At 38.5% G+C, this 13,018-nt stretch overlaps 2 protein-coding genes across 6 annotated transcripts in view; one reads left to right on the top strand and one right to left on the bottom strand.

Annotated features, from left to right (window-relative positions):
* Positions 1-5,176, top strand: part of mindy2 (MINDY lysine 48 deubiquitinase 2) — a 68,010-nt gene extending 62,834 nt beyond the window's left edge. For both annotated transcript variants that reach the window (XM_080214050.1, XM_080214049.1), the window contains exon 9: positions 1,036-5,176. In XM_080214050.1, coding sequence (XP_080070176.1) covers positions 1,036-1,146 — 111 coding nt within the window. In that variant the 3' untranslated portion in view covers positions 1,147-5,176. The remainder of the gene's footprint in view (positions 1-1,035) is intronic.
* Positions 5,177-9,588: 4,412 nt separating this feature from the next.
* The window catches only part of sltm (SAFB-like, transcription modulator), a 50,895-nt gene continuing 47,465 nt past the window's right edge, over positions 9,589-13,018 (bottom strand). For all 4 annotated transcript variants that reach the window (XM_080214415.1, XM_080214416.1, XM_080214417.1 and 1 more), the window contains one exon: positions 9,589-10,672. In XM_080214415.1, the coding sequence (XP_080070541.1) occupies positions 10,537-10,672 (136 nt within the window). In that variant the 3' untranslated portion in view covers positions 9,589-10,536. The remainder of the gene's footprint in view (positions 10,673-13,018) is intronic.

Here is a 13,018-nt window from a genome sequence, read left to right as displayed (position 1 = left end):
GAATTGTTTTCATCTTTTCCTTCCTCCTCTTGGAAGAGCATTTTGATCACTGGGCTCTACAATTATCCACAACAAACTGCTCTGCCAAATAGCAGCAATGCTTCGCTTGGGCTGGGAAATGCATTTTCAAAAACTACAAAACCATGGGTGTAGAGGTTTGAATGATTTAGAGTCATAGAGCAATACAGCATGGAAAAAGGCTCTTTGGCTCAACCAGTCCATGCAGCCATGGTACCCTACCAGCTTGTCCCAATTGCCCACGTTTGGCCCATACTTTTTACACAGTGTTGGGTGCCTGGAACTCATTGCTGGGAAGGTAGTGGAAGAAAATATGATAGTGACGTTTATGGGGCATCTTGACAAATACATGAATAGGATGAGATTAGAGGGAAAAGGTCTCCGTCAGGGCAAGGGATTTTAGTTCAATTGGGCAGCATGGTTAGTGCAGGCTTGGAGGGCCGAAGGCCTGTTCCTGTGCTGTTATTTCCTTCCTTCCTTCGTTCTATCCCTCTAATCCTTTCCCACATGTACTTGCCCAAATGCTTTTTAAATATTGCTATTGAACCTGCCTCAACCGCTTGCTCTGGCAGCTCATTCCGTATACACACCAGCCTCTGTGTGAAGAAGTTGCCCCTCAGATCCCTTTTAAATCTTCCCCCCTCACCTTAAACCTATGTCCTCTTGTTTTCAATTCCCTTTCCCCAGGAAGAAGACTGTGCATTCATCCTATCTATGCCTCTCGTGATTTTATACACCTTAAGGTCATCCCTCATTCTCCTTCGTTCCATAGAATTAAGATCTAGCCTAGTCAACCCCTCCCTGTATCTCTGGCCTACTAGCCCTGGCAACATCCTCATAAATCTTCTTTGCACTCTTTCCAGTTTATTGATGTCTGATGTTAATTGAAGGTAGTAGTTGAACTCTGCCTTCTAGGTTCAGGTATATTGGGCTAAAATGCCTGTTCCTTTTCTTCATTCAGTTGTTAACTGATTTTTTAAAAAAAAATCATTTGTGTGTTTTCTTCTAAAATTCCAGGAAGGGCAACAATCACAGGCAGCAGCTGCTGGAAAACAGCCTGGGGGCACAGAACGCAAACCACGCAAGGAACCAAGAGAAAAAGAGAAGGACAAATGTGTTCTCTTGTGATGGGGGTTGGAGTTTACCAGAAACTGAAGTGCATAACCCTTAAAAGAACCCGGTGATACGCCGCCTGTGCCTAATCCCAAATTGTTCATATTTTGAGAAGCGAAAGGATGACTTCTTTGATACAGTCGGCCAAACTTTGTTCTATGTTGCACAATGCACTATATTCACAATGGAGTTTCTACAGCATTGATTGATGCAGTTACATCACATTTGACATAAATCATTGTCCAGAACATACAAAAAGCACCTTTACATGTAACAGTGAAATCACACTGCCTGTTCTTTTCATTACTTTGCATTAATTAATGCAATCAGCTAATAAGCTATCTTGGCTAATACTGCCTCAATTTTATTACAGGACAAGTGACTGGCAGTTTCATGGTTCATTTAGTTTTAATTCTCTGCTTACAAGAAGTGACAATTTTTTTAAGCTTTGATTAAGTGCTTATCAGAACTGATCAGTCCAGTGAGTTAGAGAAAACAAAGACCAAACACATTAAAATGGTCTTTTTGCGTGAGAGCTTGTGTAAGATGTGCTAACACGGGACACAGAGCTAGACAATCTTTTGTCCAGACTGATGGTCAGTTTTTTTCATGAGCTGGTTTTTCTTTGAGCCATAATAATAGCCTGAAGGAATGCAAGGAGACAGGTTAATGTTTGATGGTGGTATCTCTTGCTTCAAGTTTTCTTTAACTGAATGAGTGTGCTGTATTTTGAATGGTTAAAACTGCTCCCAACAAAAATCACTTTTGTGGACGTATGTGACTGCAGAGATTGGAAATGTAAAGAGTCAGCAAGTTGGTATACAAAATTGCAAGCGAATAAGCTCTATTTGGGCAAATTGGAAAGAAGTGTTTCAAGTTGGCAATGAGACCACAAAGTTATTGCTAAGATGTCAAAGGCCCACACCCTGTTGCCAAAGCCTTGCAGTCTACTCAATCTGTTTGACCAGCAATTAAAATGCATTAGCAGCAGTGTCCTTTACAATAACTGATACTTCAGTGCTGCATTACTTCACGTTAACTAATTTACCTATCATTATGGTCTTGTGTCTTTTCTAATGCCTTCAAATTTATTTGGTCAAATATTAGTTGAGTCTGTAGCCAGTTGCTAAGTTATATTCCTAAATGGGACCAATATTCTGAAATGGTGAAATTTTAAAATATGATAGAAACATAACTTAACTACTGTCACTTGTGCTTTTCGTCTGCTATACACGTACGTTTGATATGGTGGCAAAATGCTCCATCTGTGTTCATTGGGACATGGTGGAAATGCAAGCAAACACTAAAGTGTTGTTGAATATTGAAGGAATACTGCCTGAAGGTTCATTTTTATACTGTTTCAGCTGTGCTTCAAATTATGATTCTTATTTTAACAATGTAACTGTTTTGTGGATTTTAATACATTGACCAGTTTATTTATTTGAATACCTCTAATAGGGCACCCTCAGTTAAGAGTGCTTGAAGCAGTTATACATACAAGGAACCAGAAGGAAATATTGGAAACCTTTGGCAACAGAGAGGTTAAACCTGTTTACTAAGGCGTAAATATTTATTCATTATGAAATCATTTGTTAAATTATTTCACGATAGGCATCCCAGACTCTGTTTTTTTAAAAAAATCATGTTGCACTTGGAAATTTCCTTTTTATTAGGAAGTTCTGTACCCAAAACCGGTATAGTGAACAAGATTGTTGGGAGGGGGATGGGTGGGGGGAAATTACATTAAACTGCCCAACTGTGTTGTGAATTAGCTGACATCTGTAATGCATGATAATTCTCCTAGATCATACAGTAAATATTCACACAACTTCTAATGTAAAGTTGTATTTGTGTCATTAAAGTATATTGATATTAAAAGCATCAGAAAATCAAGTATGTATAAACCTAATTATTTGCAATCCTATCTGAGCATTTTTATGCAATTATTTTGTTGTAAATTTTCTATAGCAGATAGCACATATTTAAACCAGATTGGTACTGAAAGTTAACAGTGTTGTACACGCGCCACACTAATAACAGCCCCTTCAGAGTCCATTGTAAAACTGGTAAGCTGCTGTGTTGTAAGTTAGAACCTGTAGCAGAACTGCAGTGGTCTTATAGTGGAGACGGAGAGTCTTGTGTTGCCAATGCCAGTCCGCTTGCGGGTATATGCAGTAAGTACCTCGACGAGTAACAATCCAGTACATGCACTCGACTGTTCCTAAAATTTTTACTGCTTGGTTTAAAGTCAGCTGAGAACAATGCTAAATGTCACCTTCTGGACCGAATGTACTTTAAATATCACTTTATTTTGCATGTTTGTCCATTTACAGGAGATGGTTACAATTAAGCTATTCTGCAAAGCAGGTTTTGTAGATTATTTTCTGAATGCTTTGCATGTGCTAGCTCAACATTGAACTAAACCATTTCACTGCTGAGAAACAGCTATATGTTGCCATTTCAAGTAATATAAAATACTGACCAGACATTTTAACCACATCAACCTCATCACCTTGGAGATTTGATCTCTTATAGCACCTGTGGGTATTGGGTTTTTATCACATTGCACAATGTAATTCGCACCATAGTGCATGTCATATTTGACTACAGTGAGCAATGGTAAAGGAAAGTGTAGAACAGAACTTGTTACCTTCATTAGATTTTTTTTGTTGCACCTTCAGTTTGTTTCAGGGTCTTTATTTTATGAGAGACTGATCATTTACCAAAATACTTGTGAAGGATTTTTATACACATTGTGAAAGATGTATATGTTTTCGAGTCTGCTGTATGTAACTTCTTTTAAATGTCTTCTGGATTACAGCTACTATAATACTTGCTTTTATATGCCTGTATTGTTGCAAGTCCTGCATTTTTAGGAGTGTATCTGCCTTTAGGTAGATACAAAACATTCAGTTCCTTTCTATATTTGTGACCAAACATGTATGTAGCATACTGCCTTAGTGTGCGTTATATACTTGTTAGTGTGGATCCTGTGAGTTTTGACAATCTCCTGTCCTACTTCCTTAGATGGCACAAAAATACCTTAATTGGCACTTGGCACTCTATAGAAATACTTGCAAAGAAAGCTTTCTATGGAACAGAGACTTAACATTCTTCAGTTCATATTTTTGGTATTAAATAACTGAAGCTTGACAAAATGGCTAATTCTCTGTGTCTTATTATCCTGTTGTGCAGTTTAGAAAAAAAATAGACAGCAGCATATTGTGCTATGAGAATTCTTAAGTTCCATGTTTGCAAATAAACCTCCACGTTTGCAAATAAACCTGCAATGATGTAGATTTGATGCTTTTTCTGTATTTTGTTCATTTATGATGTGTTCATTTCTCATTTGAACATCTTTGAGTACCCAGTTGTGTGCAATGTTTTGCTAATCGAATTTATAGCTATCTGAAATCTTACAATAGCAAGGCCTCAAGTGTGTTGGACGATGCAAAGAGGAAAAAAAAATCAATGTAGAACCAAAGTGTTTAAAAGATGAAGAAATATTTGTTAAGGTTGACATTGGGAATAGGTGTACAAATGAGATGGAACATCAGCGCATGGACCCAGGGAGTTAAAATTGTTCAAAGTCGCTGCCCACACTTTATACCTGTAGAATTACTGATGTTTACACCTTAAAACTGACAAGTAAATCTATTAGCTAACATGCCTCATTTACAGAGATTTTTGCTGTGTATTTGGCATGGATTGAGCACGAAATGCTGAGCAGCAAGTGGTATCAGATAGTCTGTGTAAATTTGTGCAAGAAATTTTAGGAAATGGTATACTGTGACCAAATCAGCGTTACTAGCTGAACTGTACACCCATTAGTGCCTAGATCACCATCAAAAAGAGGAAAATATGGCTTTATTTGCAGTTTTACAAGTGAAACATTACTGGAATCATGTTACATTGGAGCATACCAACTTTGGGCAATTGTCTTTAATTTATTTGGTACCAATTAGTGCAAAGACTTCTGTTGTTGCAGAGGCTGATATTGGAATTGGTATAACATCAAACTAAAATAAAAACACATTTCTTGCAATGACATTTGTGTTTGCCATTATTTATAACATTATTTGTTTTTTAACAACCGCAGCTGCCACCATTGTCATTCCTTCAATGTAGGAAAATGTCCCCAAGTGCTTTACACAAGCATGAAATGAGTAACATGGTGCCAAAGGAAGAGCGATTAGAACAGTAACTAAAATCATAGTTGAATAGGGAAGGTTTAAGGAGCGGGGGGAAGTGGAAGAGGAACATGAAGAGGCAGATTTATGAAAGGACATTTTGAATCTTGGGGTGAAGATGGCTGAAGAATACAGCTATCTATAACATTTGTATATGTGATGGCTTCATGTTTTGATGCCTGTGGGTGTGAAACTATTGCTATGGATTGTTTTAAAATAACGAACAGGCAAGTGCTGAGATTAATGAGCGTTTGCTGAGATTAGTCTGATTCTCTTCCCTTCTTCCCAATGCTGAGATTATTCTGAGGATTCCCCCCCCCCCCCCATGTTGAGATTAATATGACAATTGCCCCATCACATGCTGAGATTAATATGCCGATCCCTCCCCCCTCAAATGTTGGGATTAATCTGACAATTACCCCCCCCCTCCAAACAATGCTAAGATTAATCTGCAGAACTTTCCCCACCCCCATGTTTCTGCTCTCCTTACCGGTGCTAATTTTGCTGCAGCTAATTCCACTGTCGATCCTCCATTATCCCCATGTGAGACTTATTGTGATGACTTGCGAATCCTGTGATTTTCTCCTCTGCTGCAAACCACTGAAGCCAGCTGTAACACCTCCAATGTGTAGCTCTTTTCCCTGCCTCTCAAATCATGGTCTGTATCTTTAAGAATAGAACAGGATGGACAGAAAATGCTGGTGTTGTCAGCAATGCACATATCTGTTGTCTTCAGCTTTCCATCATATTTCTTTATCCTGCAAAACTTTATTAATTTGTGTATTTATTTATTGTCACAAGTAGTAACTTCATTGCACTGCTAATATAAGCCTGTGAAATTTCCCTTGTTAACTGTCGCTTGTTCGGGTACTCTGAGAGAGAACTTAGCATGGCTGATGCTGAACTAAGATTGACAAACTGATTCTCCCAATATCCATACAATAAAACTACAATGCTGCAGATGTTGGAAATCTGAAGTAAAAATAGAAAATGCTGTTAAGACTCAGCAGGGGCCAGGGTAAGAAGTCATCTGGTCTCAACACATTAATTCTGTTTTCCTCCTCAGAGGCTGCCAGACCTGTTCAATCTTCTGACATGCAGTTTAATCCAGGGCAAATTCACTTCAAATTTCATTGATCCCTCTCTAAAAAAATCTTTCATTTATTCTGGGCCATGGTTTAAAAAGAATTTGGACATTTTCATTAAATGGTGATTACCAGGAGTTTAATTGTTGGCAAGTGTTAATTGTTGTTTCCAATGTCTGTACTACAGACCTCATCATTAAACGCTACGCTTAGGGGTGGTGTGATGACAGTGGTTAGCACTTTTGCCTCTGTGCCAGAGATCCAGGTTCAATTTCTGGTTTGAGTCACTGTGTGGAGTCTGCACATTGTGTCTGCTTGGGTTTCCTCCTGGTGCTCCCATGCTCCAAAAGACATGCCGGTTAGATGCATTAGCCATGCTAAATTCTGAGTGTACACGAAAAGGTGGCGGAGTGTGGCAACTTGGGGTTTACACAATAACTTCATTGTAATGTTAATGTAAGCCTATTTGTAACACGAGGAAATAAGCAATCTTAAAATTTAATTAAAATTCAGTCTGGACCTGCTTCACATCAATCAAATTAATGCTGAATTGACCATCTTAACATTAATTTTGGTGCATCTAATTGTTTAGCATGTGTTTACCAAAGGTTAGAAAAACATGGGTAGTTGAGGTTAAGGTATATTAAAGACACATGGTGTCTTTCTCAGATCCATCAATTTTCAACTGTCTCCAACTGAAACATTTGTACCTGTGTGTACTGCCAGGTAGCTAAGCTAATTTGTGAGCACTACCCAATGTAAAAGAAGCCACTTCTGTGCTGTTCTTTTAACATTTCTCTAAAACTGTTCAAGATTATGATGGATGTTTGTTGCCTCCTGCCACCTTTTACTGAGGGAAATAGTGAGGTAGGGTAGATGAGAAAATATAACTTGACTTGTATCTGCACAATTCAATTTAGCTTAAAAGCCCATGGCTTTAATTATGAATCTCAAATTAGGAGGCAATCTTTGAAACTTTTTGCAATTCAAAATGAGCACCAAATGTCAACTGGGTCGCCTTGGAATAGGGGATGTGGCCTGCTGGTTGGAGCCTGGTCTTTCAGGGGTAGTTAGGAAACATCCCTACATGGGGAAGGGTGGGAGACATTTGAAATGCTTCTCCAACCAACCAGCAGTTAATGCAAGGTTAATTCATTTTAAATCTGAATGAAACAATATTTATATTTTATTACTGCAGTTTACCAGTAGCAGCAAGCCTCTCTTTGGCTTCTTCCACAAAGCTGTGACCAATTTGTGTCACACCAGCACACTATGCAACCGCATACTTTTCATATATGTATATAGATAGGTATGGTGGCCCAGTGGTTAGCACTGCTGCCTTGCAGTGTCAGAGACCTGTGTTCAATTTCTGGCTTGGGTGACCATGTGGAGTTTGCACATTCTCCCTGTGTCTCTGTGGATTTCCTCCCACAGTCCAAAGATGTGCAAGTTAGGTGGATTCGCTATGCTAAATTGCCCTGTGTGTCAGGGGGAATCAGCTAGGGTAAATGCATGGGGTTCTGGCCTGAGTGGGATTGTTTGGTGCAGACTCAATGGCCCCTTGAGGAAGAAAATGGCCTGCTTCTGCACTGTAGGATTCTATGATTCATGATCCTCCCTCAAGGTGATTTCAGCACTTATTCTTGTGGCATTCCACTTGTCATAACCTGCCATACTGAGAATGTCCCTTTTATCTGCTGTTAACTAATCCGCTACCTGTGCTTATTGTTCTCCCCCCCACTCCCAACACTATAACCCCTTATGTGTGGCACCTTATCAAATGCCTTGCAAAAGTACACATCTGCTGGTTCCCTTTAACCAGCCTATTAGTTACATCCTCAAACTAATAAGTCTGACAAATACTTGTACCCTTTTGTGAAAAGAACTTGTGAAAAGACTTGTCCTTTTAGAACCCTCGAGGTAGAGGCCCTCGAGATTTCAGGTTTCCGTCCCTTGAGCTTCTCCGGCGCTATTTCTCTAGTATTACTTGTCTCTATTTGCTCTCGTCAACAGGTTACCCTCTCTTTCTGGTATAAAACTTGTTTTTTTTAATCTTGAAGGCAGACAAAATGTTTGTTCAATTTCATTTCCTTCTGATTCATTCTGCCCAATGAATGAATGCTTACTTTAGCTACTTTTTTTACTTACCAAAGCTCTTACAACCTATCATTACAATTTGGGGAGTTTGTCATTCTACTTTTTTCCTTAAAGATATTGTGGTGGTCCTTTGCAGTTCTGCACAAATTCCCAATCTGCAGAAGGGACTAACCCTGAAAGCTAGTGAGTGTACTATCAAATAGATGAGTTGGACTTAAACCTGGTGTTGTCAGACTTTTTACTAACGTATCATAGCCAGTTCTTCCTAGCCCTATGTAGGTGGCCTTTATTAGAATTTCAGATTCTTGTTTTGCGGTAGAGAATCACTTTCATTTAATTCTATGGTGATCAGTTTCCCACTGAATCCTTTAATGTGACCTTGTTTGTTCACGCTCGTTGCACAATATTAGATCTGACATTGCTGTTTCAGTAAACTGTCATAAAAGCATTTTACAAGCTAAGTGTCCAGCCCAACGTTGCCAAGATGATGGATCCAGCCTATGTAAAACGTAAGTCCCCACAACTGTTTAGATGCTGGTGTAGAATGCTTGTTTGGGGAGGGGCAGGGGCAGAAACTGCTTCCATTAGCAGTTTGATACTTGCTATTTTTAATTGCCATCTACTTCTAGATTTTAGTGAGTCAGGATCATTTCTCACTCATGTCCTTATATCCTTTGTTAGTGCAACCTCCTCCTTTTCAATACCACCAGTCTTTCCAAAATATGGGGTGCAGGCTATAGTAGAGTGGACAAAATTGTTTGTTTCAAGTTGCAAGATAAATATTTCATTTCACACAGAGAAATTTCATCTCAAAGAAGCCCTGCTCGCTCTTCACAATCTAGTAACTGAGAATTTTTGAGCTTGCTCTGTCTGCAGCCATCTTGAGAGCACCATGGCTGTATGTAGAAAGATGGATTATAACTTCAATGGCAACTAGGGTTGGACAAATGTTGATCTTGCTCCAATCTCATGAAATAAAAAGGAATGCATACAACATATTGATTTAATATCAAAGATACCACACTCTGTTTCAAGGTAGTTTCAGAAGCAAACTGAAAGAAAAAAATGACATAACTTCAAACAAATCAATTTAAGATTTATTCCAAAATGCAAGAATACATCTTCCCAGCATCAGTACCACATTTATACATGTGAACTTGTAAAGAACAACCTTGCTTTGAAAATAATTAAAATTGTTGCTGGTAAATGTAGAAAATTATCAATAAATACAAGCACTATTGCAAAAAAGGTGAAGTTCCCCCATGTAGTTTAACATTTGAATGTTCACTGGCTAGTGTTCACCGTAGAAAAGGCTAACTACAGATAAGTGACATTTGTGCAATTCACTGCTCTAAAATATGAATCTAGTTGAGACTATACAGTGGAGCCTGAGTTATCTTGCTTCCATTATTTGCATTCTCAATTATTCACAAGATTGCCAGTATAGCTTGTGTAGTACTTTCAGACCATTCTTTATTCAGCTGGGTCTATAGCTCAGATGGAAATCACTTTGTACAGTTGATGTTTTAGGAGACAAGACTAATGGATACAAGGATGACAAAACTCTTAAGAATATTCAGTTTTAAAAATAGAAAAGCTTGGGTGTTATCTACATGTGATGAGTCTGTCTAAAGACACAAATGAAGGTAAAAACACTCACTGTTCGACTGAATATCAGACTTCCAACCAGCTATATTTTTATTATGCAAGAAGAGGATTCCCTTACCCCTCCAACAGAAGATAACTGGGGTTCCACTGCAGAGTTCTTCCCCAATACAAGACATTTACACAATCAGATCAAGAAATATTAATGGTTTATTTTACTCCATTAACAGTTGTGATGGTGAACAAATAAAAGTCAGTCCATTAGTCACAAAACCATTTTCTAAAAAAAATACAAGGGCTAATACCGTGTCTTGTCGAACAGGAAAAAAACATTTTTGAAAAAGATAGTGGGTTGTACACATTGAATAAGACTACCAAGTACAGACAAAGCTCAAAACAAAGAAATCAGCTGCTCAAACATTTGTACATCAGAATCGTCGTGGAGCACCCCCTTTGAATGGCTTAAAACGAGTATCTCCTGATCCATGAATTCCTTTGGCGCTCGAAACATTGCTTCCTTGCATTGTGTTGTTGGTGATCTGCACAATTCTGTTTGCTACAGGACTAGTGGGCAATGAGAAAACAGTAAGATACTAGTGAAGAATTTCAATCAGCGGCCACAAACAATTTGCACCTATACCTTGGTAAGCAAACATTAAACTGAAGCAAATCACAGTCACTCAGCAACAGAACATTTGTTGTAACTATTTCTAAAACATGATTAAACCAACAATTAATGTGTGAACAGGATGCAGCAATAAAAGCTGCAACGAGAACCATCAATCTACTGGACACTTTGCACAAAAATTGTGTCCCATTCACTAAAACTCCAGTAGCAAAAGTTATTTTTTAGCCGAAAGAAAAAGGAAGCATTACAAAGCCACTCATCCATATCTTCAGGAGACTGCATCTCTAATCTGTGGAGCGAGACTGTTGTAGCGAGGGCAGGTTCTACCTTTTGGAAAGTGAGGATATTTGTGACAAGGTTACTCTTTATTTAGATGCAAAATCATTGTTTGATCCTTTGAATATGGTGCTTTACAGGCAGATTAAAATGAGACGAATGGGACGTGTAAAACGTTATAGTGGAAGAGTGAATGTGGAATGGAGCCATTTGGTGGAGGGGGATACCCTTCTTTCATCAAAATGTAAAAAATATTTATTGAATTTGTTTTTGTCCTATACTGAAACACTTCCACTACAGGTCACGTGGAACTACACCACCCCCCACCCCACTCTGTTGTACCTGTCTCGTATACAAGATGAATTTGGATAGTCTCAATTCAGCTTGTGGTGGATGGGCAACGTGAATACCTACAAAGCAAAACTGAGGAGACATTGAGCACATATCATGTTCCTGGCAGAGGCCACAAAAGATTTGTGCAACTAAGGTGTCATGAAGTGAATAAATCTATTTTAGTGAATATTTGTATGAAGAATCTACATCTCACCTGGATTTTGCAAAATAATTTAGGACATGAATTAGTGTTGGCAAGGCTTGCATTTATTACCCATCCCCAATTGCCCTCGAGGTGGCAGTGGAAAGCTATCCTGAGTGCAACAGAATGGTTCGCTGAGCCATTTCAGAGGATAATGAAGAGTCAGGAAGCTGCAGATGTCTATGTGCTAGTTTCATAGTTATTTCAGTAAAATCCATGTTGGTGGATGTTCATTACTTGCTCATGTTTATCATAATCTAGTGACCATCAGTAGAAATTTGCAATGTGCAGTGAAGGACAGGGTTTAGCCTGGTCATTAATTTGGCCAAGTCAGAGATATCTAAAGTTGAACTAAGGAGCAGAATGTGCTTTACAAGAAATATTCTAATAAAAGATAAACAAATAACAGCTATGGGTGATGTTTTGATTGGACACTAGCTTCTGATCCGTAGCACAATGATTCAAAGGGAGAATATCACTCATATTGTAGACTTGTGATTTTGGAGCAACTACTAAAACTACTTAATAAATTAGGAACTGCAATTAAAGACAACTGTATCTGCCTCCTTTTGTCAACCTCAGTGAAGGTTTAATATTCTGGCTGACTATTCTGTCTAAAACAGACATCCTCTTGCAGTGAAACCAGACTTCTTGAGAAAGAATCAAAAATATTCAAAAACCTTTCAAACAGCCTTGAAAAAAAGGGGTCACTAAATCACAATCCATGGTTTTAGAACTGGGCATCCTTTCCAAAGGATAACTAAATTCCTACTGGATTTTTCAAAACAAATGAAGCCAAGGCAGCAGGCTCTTGAGTTTTCAATTTAAACCCAGTGTGCACGTCTCCCAGATCATTCATCACCTGCGTGTACAGTGTGAGAAATCAATCAGATCCTCCCAAATTGTGTGGTACAGTTCCTTATTGACAAAGATTTGCTCAAGAGCCTTAAATTTATACAAAGTCATTACAATGAACCAATGGAACAAAGATTCTGTATGAACTCAAATTTTATGAGCATTAGCCTTTGGAAAATACCAAATCAAACCATTGATTGGCTACAGGATACCAATGGGACATATCGACTATTTTCTAAATGGGGAAATGCTTTGGAAATCAGAAGCACAAGGTGACTTGGGAGTACTTGTTTCTGATTAACAAGGGGATCAGGGGTTATGGGGAAAAGGCAAGAGCTTGGGGATGAGAAAAATATCAGCCATGATTGAACGGCACAGCAGACTCAATGGGCTGAGTGGCATAATTCTGCTCCTATGTCTTATGGTTTTATATAATCTGGGAATGCTGTGAATTTAAAAATGAAACTCAAGTACAAAAGTTACTTGCAACGGGTTGCAGAAAGGCTCAGGACAACCTGGTTTCAGGCACTATATTTTTTTGATAATTATCTTCAAATGTAGGAAGACAAACATCACCATTATGTTGGGAGCCACAAGCGTTACAACTAATTGTGCA

The sequence above is a fragment of the Carcharhinus amblyrhynchos genome, chromosome 28, assembly GCF_965287045.1.
Source record: "Carcharhinus amblyrhynchos chromosome 28, sCarAmb.v2.hapA, whole genome shotgun sequence".
Classification (NCBI taxonomy): domain Eukaryota; kingdom Metazoa; phylum Chordata; class Chondrichthyes; order Carcharhiniformes; family Carcharhinidae; genus Carcharhinus; species Carcharhinus amblyrhynchos.
This window is presented reverse-complemented; position numbering and strand designations above follow the sequence as displayed.